This window comes from Gallus gallus, chromosome 3, assembly GCF_016699485.2.
Source record: "Gallus gallus isolate bGalGal1 chromosome 3, bGalGal1.mat.broiler.GRCg7b, whole genome shotgun sequence".
Taxonomy (NCBI): Eukaryota; Metazoa; Chordata; class Aves; order Galliformes; family Phasianidae; genus Gallus; species Gallus gallus.
Window position 1 is genome coordinate 5,793,857 of NC_052534.1, and position 15,023 is coordinate 5,808,879.

The 15,023-nt window shown below is 43.9% G+C and overlaps 1 protein-coding gene across 15 annotated transcripts in view; it reads right to left on the reverse strand.

Annotated features, from left to right (window-relative positions):
* The window catches only part of KIF16B (kinesin family member 16B), a 134,675-nt gene extending 122,449 nt beyond the window's left edge, over positions 1-12,226 (reverse strand). For all 15 annotated transcript variants that reach the window (XM_040697799.2, XM_419330.7, XM_040697800.2 and 12 more), the window contains exon 1: positions 12,079-12,226. In XM_040697799.2, the coding sequence (XP_040553733.1) occupies positions 12,079-12,125 (47 nt within the window). In that variant the 5' untranslated portion in view covers positions 12,126-12,226. The remainder of the gene's footprint in view (positions 1-12,078) is intronic.
* Positions 12,227-15,023: the final 2,797 nt, after the last annotated feature.

Consider the following 15,023-nt stretch of genomic DNA (forward strand, 5'->3'; position numbering starts at 1 on the left):
GGCCTGGACACAGTACTCCAGATGGGGCCTCACAAGAGCTGAGTAGAGGGGGACAATCACCTTTCTGAACTGAAGCTTTTTGCTGTGACATTTTCCTTGCCACCAGACCACCTGATTCTCCTACAGCCATCAGCTGACTGTACCCACAAACAGTTTTCCAGCAGAAATTCTTAAGAAAAGCAAAAGCCATTTTTTAAATCTACATTCATGAATAAATATTAAGCGAATAAAAGTGCTTACTTAAATATCAACACATTAAGTTATTTTCTAAGCTAATAAAATATATAATTGTAATAATTGCAGCTATAATTACACAAGCGAATTTAGATCTACCAGAGAAAAACATCAGAGGCATGTCTTTAGTGATGCTTTAGTCATTTCCATGTCAACCTCAGTATCTTTTACTAAGTCTATAGTTAAGAGACTCAAATACAACCATAGGTAATAGGAAAAGGAGCTTCCAATGGTACTTTTAATAAGAAATAGCCTTCATTATGGCAGCAATGCAGACTGTGCACAGATACCACTCACCCTGCCTCCTGAACAGCCTCTACTTGTCACTAATTGCTTAGACAAGGTATAATGAACAACTTAGCCCAATTAAATGGCCCAGCTTATGAAAATGCTTCAAATAACTTTGTAAGCACCTTCCTGTCTGAAGCTTGGAAGAACTCCACGTGGGAAGAAGTTCGTGCCTAAAACAATGCTTTCTATCCGAGCTCCTTCACACCTGAGACAAGGGGAACAAATAAGTGGTGTTTCTGCTCTCTCTCCTGGACCCAGCCAGCTCTCCACAGTACAAAACCCAATGCTACTCAATAGTGAAAAAGTGGTACCAAGTGTTTAAAGGCTAATACCCACCTATGGACAGCCCGACCTTCTGAGAAGCCTCGAATCATTAACACCGATAATACCACTAAATGTTTTTATAAAACAAGGAATCCAAAGCAAAGAAAAAGCATGCCAGAAAGGATTAGACAACAATAAGAGTTTAAAAAGGAAAAAAACACATTGGGATTTTCATTTTTGTAGGGGAAGGTGGAAAGCAGGAACAATACAAAACAGGAATACTCTGATCGGAACCAATGGGGCAACCTGGAAGAAGAAGGAAGAACTGACAGAAGAAAGCATTGAAGTCAGATACTCCAGCTTCACTTTCATATCAGATGGATGAGTACAGTTTATTGTACACATAAAGAGCTTGAGAGGATCCCATAAAAAAAAACAATTGCTTGCACAAAGGCAGTCACTGCCAGGCAATCATTTTATGCAGTTCACAAGGGAACTCAACTCTCTTCAGAAAGTTGTGACTGCAAGTGCTATCACCATTAAAGGTTTGGACTGCAAGCAGCTGTATTTCAGTTCTAGACACCCTCCCAAAAGCATCCAGGGCTGGAAGACCCCAACTACAGCCAGCTCAGCCCAGAGGTGCCAGTCACAGAGCAAAAACACTGCCCCAAAAAGTGCATCCTCTCCTTTACGAGGCCATGACAAGGGGCCAGCTGCCAAAATCAGTCCACAATTGATGCTTTGACAATTGAAGAAAACTTAATTCCCCTGAAGCCTGGCCTGCTTCAGGGTAGCCCGCAGGCTTTCTTTGCTGTTGTTTCATGCACCACGTGGACTTCCAGGATCACAAGGGAATGCAATTTATAACCCATGATCCCTTGGCTCTCAACCAAACCGCAATGTGACCCAGCAGGAAAGCTCCTTGGCATAAATACCAAGAAATTCATTGTCCCAGCATTACCACGAACACTCTGCTACCACTAAATACCACTACCAAGATATGCTTAAAAGAACTAGCATACTTCTCCTATAATGGGATAATCTGATTAATAGTTCACTTGTACTAAAGAGAAGTTACTAAACTTTGTCCAAGAGGATGCAAATGAGTAAGAACTGCTGCAGCTCAAGGTGATTCTGCAGTAGTTTCATGGAAGAATCACAGAATATCCCAAGTAAGAATTAACCCACAAAGATCACAGAATCACAGCATGGCCTGGGTTGAAAAGGACCACAGTGATCATTGAGTTTCAACCACCCTGCTATGTGCAGGGTTGTCAACCACCAGACCAGGCTGCCCAGAGCCACATCCAGCCTGGCCTTGAATGCCTCCAGTATCTTAAAGTCCAACTCCTGGCTACAAACAGAACCACCCCAAAATCAAACCATATGTCTGAGAGGGATGACCAATTACTGCTTAAAAAGAAAACAGAATGTAGATACCTCTAAGTCAACTTTCTCTCTCCTCCCCTTACATTTCCTACCTACTGTCAGATCAAAGACATGAGAAGTTTTGCACCTCCATGTGTATCTAGTCCAAGTAAAACGCAGGCAATATCACCACATTTCAAAGGCAACTTTCATAGAATCACAGAATCACTAAGGTTGGAAAAGACCCACAGGATCATCCAGTCCAACCATTCACCCATCACCAATGGTTCCCGCTAAACCACGTCCCTCAACACAACATCCAAACGCTCTTTGAACACCACCAGGCTCAGTGACTCCACCACCTCTCTGGGCAGCCCATTCCAGTGCCTGACCACCCTTTCAGAGAAGTAGTATTTCCTAATGTCCAGCCTGAATCTTCCCTGATGCAGCTTGAAGCCATTCCCTCTAGTCCTATCACTAGTCACCCGAGAGAAGAGGCTGACCCCCAGCTCACTACAACCTCTCTTCAGGTAGTTATAGAGAGCAATAAGGTCTCCCCTGAACCTCCCCTGAGGCTCCTCCTCAATGACCTCCTTGCTTTACATCATTTATCTTGTCCTCCACAACACCTTCTGAAGATCCTCCCATGGAAAGAAAGAAGTGGAACATGGAAAAGCACTGTTATCTCAAATATAAATGAAGAAGGGAAGTACTCTATTACAAAGAAGCAAAATGTGTTTGGTCTTCTTCCAAGTTCATCTTTGAGGTCCTCCAGTTGAAGTTTTTATTAGTCTGGTTTGCACTATTCAGACATTAGAGCATTACAGCTTATCTCATCAGATAATCATGATATTGATGCCACGTTAATCTGCTGTGGTTACCATAGCATCTGTCAGAAGTGACTCTGAGGAAAAGCACAAAAAAAAAAAAAAAAAAAAAAACACAAAAACCACAATGCACTTCAGCCAGGGGGCGAGAGGGGAAAACCAAAAAGCACAAAATCAAAAGTGCCATCAATTTTCCCAAATACAGCGTTTCCAAAGACCATTTCAGCACGCCTCCAAGTCTGTATGGACGCAGGTACTTCCCAAACTGCTGCTGAGCATCTCTACGACAAAATGAAAAGAGGCCCAAAAGAACACACTGTTGGAAATTCACTGTAGACATCTAATGGACCACCTGTTAAAAGGGTTTTATTGAAGAGCAGAAGTGTGATTTTGTTTTTCAACTACCAAAAACACAGTCTGAGCACTTGCTAAAGCAACTCAACCACGCTCAGTGGCTTTTCTTTCCTCTTTTCTTACATTTACACTCTGGGCACAATGTTACAGATTTCCTATTTTATTACTCTGTTCTCTATGCAGGTGTATTTCTGAGGTCACAATGTGAAAGCATGAGGGCTGCTTAATGACCAGGAGAATCAAGGTAGATTTAACTAAAAAACAAACACAATGTGTCACAAAAAGAACTTGGCTGCTTCTTGTCAGCCTGGTAACACTAAGTGTACCTTGAGTGCCCTGGTGTCTCATTGAATCACACAGACCAAAAGCACTTCCCTTTGTTTGAGTGGCTCCTAAAACAGAAACATTCGATTCAACATTATGCTTTAAAATGTCAAACCAAAATCCCCACTACACGAGGATGGTTTTGTTACTTTCTCAAACCACGAGAAAAACAAAGTTGGTTGTACCAAAAATGCCACAAAATTCCTACTTTTCTTTCTGCTCTCCAGGGTTTTCTGTTATTAACTTAAACATTCTTACGAGGTGCATTTTTAAAGGCAGATTATCATTTTAAACACACACAGGTTCACATTAAAAATAAATAAAAATACTTAACAGACAAAACACCTTCAGCACTACTTGGATTAAAGACATTTTGATAAGCATCAATTTAAAAAGTCTCAATGAGTATGTTGAGATCTGAGCAAGTCAGTCAATCTGATTCAATCCCAAGATTTCGGGGCAAGAAGAAATAGCCTCCTATGGCATGACTGGGATTGTGTCTCTGGAAGAGAAAGACATGGTGCACACACCTAAGGCTTCACAAGAACAGTTCTATCATGATGCCCACTTGTTATGTGATCATTGTAATCTTTATACTTTGCTACTGTGGACTGCTGGCTTAAAGTGATAGGCTCATTCCCTTCTTTGGTAGGGGTTGACGCAAAGTCAGCCAACTATGCAAATCACTGGATGAGAGTTTTGCCACTCCAAATGTTGTTTCACAAAGCAGGTGAAACCAGAAGAATAAACTTAGTGACAGAGAATGTGGAAACAGGGAAAATACCGTACATCTCATGAAACAGAACTAGTCCCTTAGTTTACAGACCAGTACACACATTTCACTTCTTATTTGAAGGACAACGTAGATTAAATGCTTTTAGTCATAACAATAAATTTCACCAACAATACTGAAACGCAGCAGTTTAATCTCCAGCAGTACGGCTCTCCTGGAAACGAACACACAGTGTCCTTGTGCTGCCTTATGTCAAATGATAACTAGCTTTTCTTGGAACATTATGCACGCTCATGGTAATACAGTCTGGTCACTGCATTAAATCACGTACCTGACCTGCTTTTTAAGTGTGTCTTTTTAACAGTATTTCAGGTAGAACTGACCTCCCACCAACTCAGGCCTAGTCAGTATCCACACATGCAAATTTTGAATCATTAGTAACAGCTAGTTTAAAAAAAGAAAAAAAAAGTTACTGCATTCACGTATCTGAGGTCAGTGATCACATAATGACCTGAATAATATCAGCAAGCTATCCTGATGGTTACTTCTCTGGTTTGCCTGCACGGATGGAGTGCTGACCAGGCTTGACAATGTCCTTACTCCCTTGTGGTCCTGCATAGCTGTGAGCTGTAAGTTCTGCACACAACCTCAGATGCAACCAAGTTCATTTGAATGACATCCTGGAATTCCGTTGTAATTATTATGAAAGTTTCTCTAGGACTCTTGGATTTTAGTCTGCATTGCATTTTGCTTTCAATATCCTGTTTCTCTGGATTAGTTCTGCTGTTACTCCATTGCTATTCCAAGTCAAACAGTATCAACTTAACCTCTTGCATACAGCAAAGCTTGATTCAAAGAAATCAGACTGCTTCCCTTCACTGGCTGCCCTTGGCTTTTGGGGCAAGAGGTCCTCTAACTAGAAATGTTGAAGTAAAAAGTTGTGCCTGACCTCAACCATTCATGAGCCTCTCCAGTAAGCCATAGGGCTGTTCTTTGGTTACTCCTTCCCTTAACCAAGATGCACACAAGCAGTCCGGGTTGAACGACAAGTGACTTCAGTTATCTAAGCACAAACATCTCACAAGCATAAGCAAACAGAAACATAGTGGTACACTTCATGTTTCTGTATCTCACTATGTTGCTCCATATTTACTCTTTGGAGAAAACCATTCATAAATCCAATACTTGAAGTGTCTGAGTCATCCAACAGTAAGACCTTTAGTCCATCAGCAACTAAGACACTATTGCCATGAATGCTCTCCTGTTAGATAACTCTAATAATCCCTCCCTCAACAAATAACCCTGGCTTTGCATCTGCAGCTGCTGTGAGAGAGGACTTTGCTCTTCAGTTCAACCTGCTGTTCACCCCAGCAATACCCACCTTTAATGAAAAGCAGAGCCAGAAAATATTTTATTGTTTGTCATTTTAGTGATATGACGCAGGTGCAACCTGATCGTGCATTTGGTAATACTGAAACAAATGAACAAGGAAATGCTATTCTAAAACCAGCTTTTGGAGTTCAAAATGCCTAAGATCATAAAGATTTGGAGGCTCAGATTGTAAATGAGGGCAGCTTAACCACGCTGCTGCATGTGCCCACGCTGCTGCTGTGCTCCAGCCACATCAGTGCTGGGAGGTTTTTGTCCTTTGGTGCTATGGAAGGCAACAGAAGAAACAGGCCAGTGATTGTGAAAATCCCACAGGCTTGGAAAACTTTAAAACATTTGTATTAAGCATTGAAAAGGTCAGAAAAATGAGCTCATGAAAACAGAGGCTATACGTGGGCTTCCTGTTCCCTGGTGGTTCATGCAAGCTAAGGTGCCAGCCCCACTCTCTTCACTAATGGGATCACAGCATGGTGCTCAAACACTCCGAGCTCCTTCCACAGGAGTCAAGTCACTTCCAGGTTTGCCACTCACCAAAGTGAGGACAAAGGTCTGCATGTGGGACTAGCCCTCCCTGAAACATCTTGCTTTGGCCATGAAAATGGCAAGATACTGTTTCAAGACTGTGTACACAGTTTAGTTTTGGTCCTGCACATAAGGCCATGCAAAAAACTCCACAAAGAAGGTCAGAGGCAGAACGGCAAACACGGGAGCTACTTAAGTCACCTAAGTCTCATCTCACCTTCCTATTCACATGAGATCACATCCTGTAATGGCTTTCTTCATAGGAACTAGCTCTTCCCAGCCACCTGGGCATTCATTCCCTGTGGGAGACTGGCTCTTCCACCACCTAAACTATCTCATTAGCAGTAATTCCTTAGATACAGTTTAAGCTGATGAATTATTAGCTTCATTCCATTATTCCCAAGACACTATAAAGGAGCCATAACTAAATATTTAATTCCCCTTTTCAATATTTAAGCCTAGATTTGCATCTCGTAATCTATTCCAGCAGTCATAACGTACACATTCAGCTTGATATTTTTTGAATCAGTGATTCTAGTCATTTTTGTTGATCCTTCTCAAGCATATACAGATAATGAGGTTCCAGAAATAGAGCTTAAAAAGGTACCGACACGGGGGCTCACCAAGGGAAGCACAGAAGGCAGCTTCTGTTTGGCTGTGTGATGTATTTGTGAGCAGGAGCCGGGCTGTGATCACACCACACTCATAAGCTCAAATTCACCTCTGCTAAGCTGAAAAACTTCAAAGATTAACCACAGAGGAAAAAGGCATGGAAATAAAAGAGAAAAACAAGGCAGAAGCCACTGATGTTCAAAAACTATGTGCTTTAATACAGGTGAGAAGTTTTGAAGAAACAACATCGGAGAATGCTGGCATTCTTTAATGCTTGAACACAAAAGCTTCGGCTTGCTTCAGCACTGCTGACTATTGTGGAAAAGCCTTATGAGAGTCCAACTAGTTTTTCTAGAATATCTTGACCTGTGGCATCCCAGTTCCCAGCCAACAATCATCCCTGGTGTTCACTTCTCTCTTTGGCATTAACTTCTTACCTTAGCTAAGGCCATAGACTCATCAGAGCCCACTCCTTCACACAGCCATCCAATATCATACTTTATCACCTCTTTGACACATCACTCAACCATTTGTTACTTAAATTATTGAAAAGAGCTCTCCTGTTTTAGGCTTGCAAAGTTCTCAGCATACTGTGAAAATAGCTTTGGCATTAACTTCCCACACTCATGGCCACTGCTTCTTCCATTCCTACCCAGCCAGGGCTGGACTCCATATTATAGAATCATAGACCAGTTTGGGTTGGTAGGCACCCCAGGGATCATCAAGTTCCAACCCCCCTGCCACAGGCAGGGCCACCAACCTCCAGATCTGGTACTAGACCAAGTATCTAATATCTATTTGCCTTAAGCAAGAAAACCCTGAAAATGCAACCATACCCCATGCTACCACACTGATGATAAGAATTCTGTCACCTCATTCTTGCCACAGATAACCTAGACTTCTCTGTCAGCCTACTGTGCTCTGCTGTGGTTTCTACTTCATTTGCTTCAACAGCAAGTCCTCCAGCCTTTCTTCAGTTTTCCCATGGTTTGCTTGCAGCCTTCTGACACATCTTACTGCATCCCCTCCTCAGACATGACTCCTTTACAGGACATCTGAAAGGGCTCACAATATACAGCAGCTTTGTTTCCTAGCTCACATGGTGACCTCAACTGCACATTCATTCCAAAAATACAGACGCAGTAACAGTCCCAAACTACCATCGCTGATGCCTCTACAATCTTTGATGGCATTCTTACATAATTACAGATGCTTGTGTCTTCTTCAGCAATTGCTAGATGGTGACACCTTCCCACCATATTAACCTTAAGTAGGAAGCTGGCCACACCCCCCAGGGTATCATCATGTCATTGCCAACCATAACCATCTGCTAAGTGCATCAGTTTGGGTCAGCTAAAGGGTAGTGATTAAGGACAGATGATGTGTGCACTGTCATGCTGATGCTCATTTCCCTCGTTCATCCATTACAATTCAGAAAACTTGAGTGTAATCAAGTTGCAGAATAGAGCTCTTTCTATTGGCTGCATCTCTTGAAAAGATGAAATAGTAAATATTAAATAAAAACATCTATTTGCACAACACTCAAGACCAAGACCTGTTATTTTGGAAGTCCAGTCCTCTTAGCATCAACTTTACATGATCCAAGAATGCAGATCTGAGCCTATATCTCTACGCGCTGATCCAACACCAACACTGGAAATAGAATACTAATGATAATGTACATAGACTTATACATACACACAAATATACAGAGCTTATTTTATGGGAGAAAAAGTGCATCTAATCTGACAGTTTTCCCAAAGGAAAAATCTGCTAGGTCATTAAATGGGTTCAAGACTTTGGACATGAAAAATGGCAAAGTGAAAAAGTCACATTCAGAACAGTTAGTTTATCTTGCCAAGTCAGCATCCAAGTAGATTTATATTGGATTCAGACTCTTCTCTTATAAAGAATGAGGTGAGACAGAGTACACCCTCCCTGGGCACACCAGAGCCTCACCTATCCTCACAGGTCTTTCAACTTGAGTCCTTCCTCATAATCACTTCATCTTGTCTCACTCCTCCTATGTTACACTGATGGCACACATATTTTGTCAAAATGCTCCATCTTTTGCATCTCAACTCAAATAAGCAGAGATAGCTAAGAAGTTTCATACACCCCGTCTTCTCCTGTGTAGATCACTTCTGAACATCAGGAATGGAAATGAAGGTTCCAGCTGGCTCTTCACTGTCCCCTTCTTTATTGCAGTTGCAACTAAAAACACTCCAGTCATAAGTTTCGTATAAAATGAAGCAGCTCATTTTATACCTCTGCCCTTTGCATTGCTAGATTAATTTGAGCTGTTGAAAACTCTGCTATGGATACTAAGGCACAGATTGTGCAAGTAGTTATTTTTAAAAGACAGTATAATGTTGGTCCTAAATTTCCCAAGGTGCTGATAGAGATTTAAAATATGAAGAGAAATTGATAAGCACATAGGAAGAAGAATTTACTGCAGGGCAAATGCATATTTTGATGCCAGCTGCACCTTCTGCAGGTAAAGACTGCGTATGACCCTCCCCTAGTATATCCAACTAATTACATTCAATAACCAAATGGAATACACTGAATGCAAATACAAGAAACAGAAGTAAAAGGTTCAAAATCACAAAGACCTTGTGTTCCTCTATGACTTCCTGAACTAAAACCAAATAGAGTAGAGCTCTATCAGGGTAGGAAATCGAGGAGGAATATTAGAAGAAGCAACTGGATTCTTCCTGATGTTGTTTTCTTTACTAAATATCAAAACGTTTTCTCTTAGCATATTCTAGATGAGTTTATTTAATTGGGGGGTGGAGGGTGGATAAAAAGAAGGTTTTCCTGAATACTAATTTGATCTTCATTTTCACGCAAAGAGAAGTTGATGTAAAATGGAATTAAGAAGAGATTATCCCCTCATTCTTCTTAGAAGACTCTGAATAGATGAATGAAAGCAACTTATTTACTTGAATTGTGCAGATACAGCACATAACGTTGCTAGAATTAGGCTAAACTTAACAGGGCCCCAAGGCCCCAGCCATTCAGCAGGCAGTGAATAAACACCAGCAGCCCAATAAAGGCAGCCCGGTATGTTGGCAGCAATGTGCCTTGAAGACTATCACACCCCTCTATAACCTCATCACTCTGTCCAGCTAATGGCCATTCTGAAAGGATCTTGACAAGAAACTGCATTCTGAGAGGAAATGGATGGGATCCTCCAGTCAAGCCCTCCAAATTTTAAGTCAGTAGTTTAATGTTTCTAATGATTGTTTTAGAAAATGAACCTTTTGATTAACAGTAACCAAAACTTGCGAGAGCAAAAATGCATCAACCACCTAAATTGAGCTCCATGCAAAATTCTACTCTATGAAGAACACCTACCCTTCTGCCAGCTGGCAGGTTTTTGGCATTTTACAAATATAAGGACAAATGTCATTGCAATTTTGTATTGAATTAGAGAAAGCAAAGAGTAAATACAGAATTACTATGTAATTGAACCTTCAAGCTCACGCTCATAACTGACTTCAAAATAGTAACTGTAAAGTCATTAGACGTCATTTTTATTACACTATCCAGAGATACAGCATACATATATGCTGCTATACCCTCCAACAATGGATTTGGGATGTTAACTTCTAGAAGAATAGTCTAGGGCTTTGACAATAGCACTGAAATGAACAAACTGCTTCCAGATCAAGCCAGTGAAATAGAACAGCAAAATGAAGTCACAGCAGAAGGGAGAAAAAAAAAGAAAAAGAAAAAGAAAAATCAAAACCAAAACCAAAACCAAAGCCTGTCATCTATGCAATGCCCCAGCATGCAATATGAAAACAAACCCCTCCCTGTCACACGATTCATTCCAAGACCAGTGTTCATGACATGTTATTACACCATTAGCAGTACTATTACACCATACAGTGCAACTGCTCCATAATGCAGGAGTTTCCCAGTAACTATTCATTAACACTGTTTTCTCTAATTAAAAATGACTCATGAAATAAGTTGCATTGTATGACTAAGCTCAGAACAAACCAAAGCACATTTACAGGCACACATGGAATTAAATTTAACCCTCTAGAGCATCACGTTAAAAACTTTGGCAACGAGCACTGCAGAATGAACACCCAACTGGGAAGTTCCTCTCAGCTAATAAAAATGCCCTCTGTCAACAAAATACTGCAGCACTCACAACAACCCATAAAGATAAGCATGGCTAAGAGAAGACACACATGAGGGAGACCAGTATAAGGAAAGATAAGACTACTGGCCCTTACAGTTTGCAATACCACACTACTGCGGAAGGAAGAACACGGGGATCCCCAGCTTACAGCAGCACATGACCGAGCTGTAGTTGTCCCAATTCATTGCAACAGAGTTGGACTAGGTGACCTTTAGCTAGGTGACTTCCACTTGTGGTTTATCAGTTGTTTCCACCACCTGCCACAATATCCCCCTTTGCTGTCACACACTTTCCTCTCTTTTCTCCCACTGAACACATCACAGCTCCAGCACAAACCCCACCATGCTTAGCAATACTTCAAAGTCCTACGCTGCCCGTTGTTGGAGGCTCTCAAAGGAGAGATGAAATGCATATAGAACCATAGGATCACCAAGGCTGGAAAAGAACTCCAAATCCATTCAGTGCAGGTGTCCACCTAGCACTGGTGTTCCCCACTCAGCCATGTCCCTCAGCACCACACCTAAACGTTTCTGGAACGCTCCCAGGGTCGGTGACCCCACCGCTCTGTGTGCAGCCTGTGCCACCGCCTCACAGCTCTTTCAGAGAAGGAATTCTTCCTGCTATCCAACCCGAACCTCCCCTGGTGCAACCTGAAGCCAGGGGAAGCGTTAAAGATTGATAGGTAGGACAGCATTAAAGATTGATGAGAAGCACGTTTAACGACAAGGGGCACTGATGACAAGATCACACGCTGACCCACACCTCAGCCGCTCGGCCCCATGGAACCGGCCCAGCTGCCTGACACAACGCTTCCCCCTCCTCGCCCAAGCTCCCTTCTCCCCTCTCAGGCGATCAGACCCCGCCGAGAGGAAGCCCGCGCCCGCCCGAGCCCCGCGGCAGTCCGGCCCGCCCAGGCGCTCCCCTCCAGAAGTTGCAGCCGCCCGCCGAGAAGCGCCCCAAAGTTCCTCGCACCGCTCGCCCAGCCCCCGCCTGGCACTCACCGGCGGTTCATGGGCCGCACCCGCACGGCCACCTTCACCGAGGCCATGGCGTGCCCCGGCCCGGCCCGGCCCAGCCTCGTCCCGCCGGGGCCGAGCGCAGAGCCCGGCCTAGGCCATGTCGCTATGGCGACCCGCCCCCGCGCCGCCCTGCCCCGGCCGCTATGGGGGCAGCGCAGGGACAAACAACGGCGCGAGGCGCTGCTCCGCCCGGCCCGGCCCGGCCCCGGCTCCTGCCCCGCCCCCGGGTGGCTCCGCTCTGCCGGGTGGCGGCCCCGGGGCGCCGTGGCTCTTCGAGGTGCTTGTACGGAGATAGGCGTCTGTCTCTGCCTATCCGCATCATAGACAACGATACCAGCGTGGTGGTACTGCGGTGCAAACCTGTCCTCTGCGTTATCTGCGGCTATCTGTGTTTTATCTAGATAGATATCTGCAATATCTGTGTATACTGCAAGTTCCAGTGCTGGCATCAGTGCCAGTATCTGTCGGCATCTGTCTCTGTCACACATCCACGGTATCAAGAGGGAGATCTGTATTGATCAATAGTTCATAGAATCACAGAATGGTTTGGGTTGGAAGGGACCTTTAAGACCATCGAGTTCCAACCCCCTCCTGCTATAAGCAGGGACACCTCCCACTGGAGCAGGTTGCTCACAGATCCACCCAGCCTGGCACTGAGCATCTCCAGGGAGGGGGCATCCATAACCTCACTGGGCAACCTGTTCCAGTGTCTCACCACCCTGACAGTAAAGAACTGACGCCTAATATCTAGCCTAAATCTGCCCTCTTCCAGTTTAAAGCCATTTCCCCTCATCCTATCATTACCTGCCCTTATAAAAAGTCCCTCCCCAGCTTTCCTGTAGGCCCCTTCAGGTACTGGAAGGCTGTTATAAGGTCTCCTCGGAGCCTTCTCTTCTCCAGGCTGAAGAGCCCCAGCTCTCGCAGCCTGTCCTCATAGGGGAGGTGCTCCAGCCCTCTGATCATCTTTGTGGCCTTACTTTGGACCTGCTCCAACAGCTCCATGCCCTTCTTGCATTGAAGGCCCCAGAACTGGATGCAGTACTGCAGGTGGGGTCTCATGAGAGCAGAGTAGAGGGGCAGAATCACCTTCCTCAGCCTGCTGGTCACACTTCTCTTGATGCAGCCCAGGATACGGTTGGTCTTCTGGGCTGCAAGCACATATTGCCAGCTCATGGTGAGTCTTTCAACAACCAACATCCCCCAAATCCTTCTCCTCAGGGCTGCTCTCAAGCCATTCTCAGTCCAGCCTGTATCTGTGCTTGAGATTGCCCCAACCCAGGTGCAGGACCTTGCACTTGGCCTTGTTGAGTTCTGTGAGGTTGGCATGGGCCCACCTCTCAAACCTGTCTACGTCTCTCTGGATGGCATCCCTTCCCTCCACCATGTCAACCAGATCCACACACCCACACCCATACACCTGTATACATTTCTAACTGTACTTTTCCCACTCCTGCTGTCTGCAGAGCCAACCAGGAGCAGCCTCTGGTAGGCCACCAGTGCTGTGCTGAGTTACCAAAACCCAGCATGGCTGCAGATAGAGCAGATTCTCCTGTGAAATGGAATTTCTGCTTCCTATAAGTAGCTTCCATTACAGACAGAAGTTGGAGCAGCTGATGCACATACACTGTGGCCAGTGTAAAGAAGCAAGACCTCTTTAGGCTCTCAGGGCTTCTCTGTCCCCCTTTGCTACTTCAGAAATGTATTTTCTCCCCCCCAGGCTGAGGTATGAATGCTATCACCAGTCTAATGACAGCAGTGCCAGGTTTGGTTTTGTCAGTAGGACTCATTACACCTTGCATGGGGGCTGTAATTGGCATCAATAGGCTGGAAGCTACAGAGAAGCACTGAATTGCATTTCAGTACAACTCAAATTATAGCCAGCAAAGTAGCAGAAAATGTGGGATAGATCAATCCACTCCTTAAAACTAAGCAGAACTCAGTTAAACATTGCTCTGCTTAGAGATGCTCAGCATCTGCACTACTTGCCTGGCTTTAACCACCATTCACATGGAGAACAGTTTTGCTCCTTGGACTCATTTCCGTCTGTGGCTTTCTCCCTTCTGATGGTATTGTCCTTTTGTACAGCAATGAGTTAATAGTTGACTTGAAATTAGTATCCTGTCAGTGACATATTCTCACATTGATTATGTAATGCCTTTTGCAAAGTCATAAAGTTAGTTGCACGAGAGGGGACCCAGGAATAAGCCTGCTTCTTCATGGACATATCTGTCCAAACTGTGATTAAGTTGCTTGGTGGATGTTTGAAGGAGACTGAGGTTTAAGGAGAGTCAGTCTATTCACAGTCTGATTCTTAGAAAACTAGCCATAATTAAATATTTTTGAGACCTCCATGCGTAAGTCACAGTTTGTAGATATCAACAAAAAAAGCGAGTGTAAAGGTACACATACATACCCACAGAAGTACATCAACCTCCGTTCCTTAAAAACCCACTGGAAAACACAGCTGTCAGTTTCTAAATACTAAGTATTTTACACTCAGAAACAGGTGGCAAAGTCTGTAAACCAAAATTGGAACCAAACCCAAAGAACATGTTCCCAAATATTTCTCTACTTCCTTGGCAAAAAGTCTTTAGAAGTAAATGCATCACTCAGATCTGGTCAGTGAAGCATATTCAATCAGTGCATTATAACAAAGTCTCTTTGCTACCTTTCACTCCTGGTTTGGAGAACCTGTTCCACCTGCTATAGAAATTAGGCGTGGACATAGGGATGGGATCTTTGGTGTTCCTGTGAACCTCCAGAGGAGACAAACTGGGCTTCACTTCTGACCATAGCCTTCTGTGCTTCCTCCTTACTCTTCGCCAGTTTAACTCATCAGACAGCCATCTCCAGAAGCCCCCCTCAGCTGTGCACTCAGAGCCTGCATGTTTTACTTTGCAGCAGAAAGCTCAGTGCTCACCAGGTAG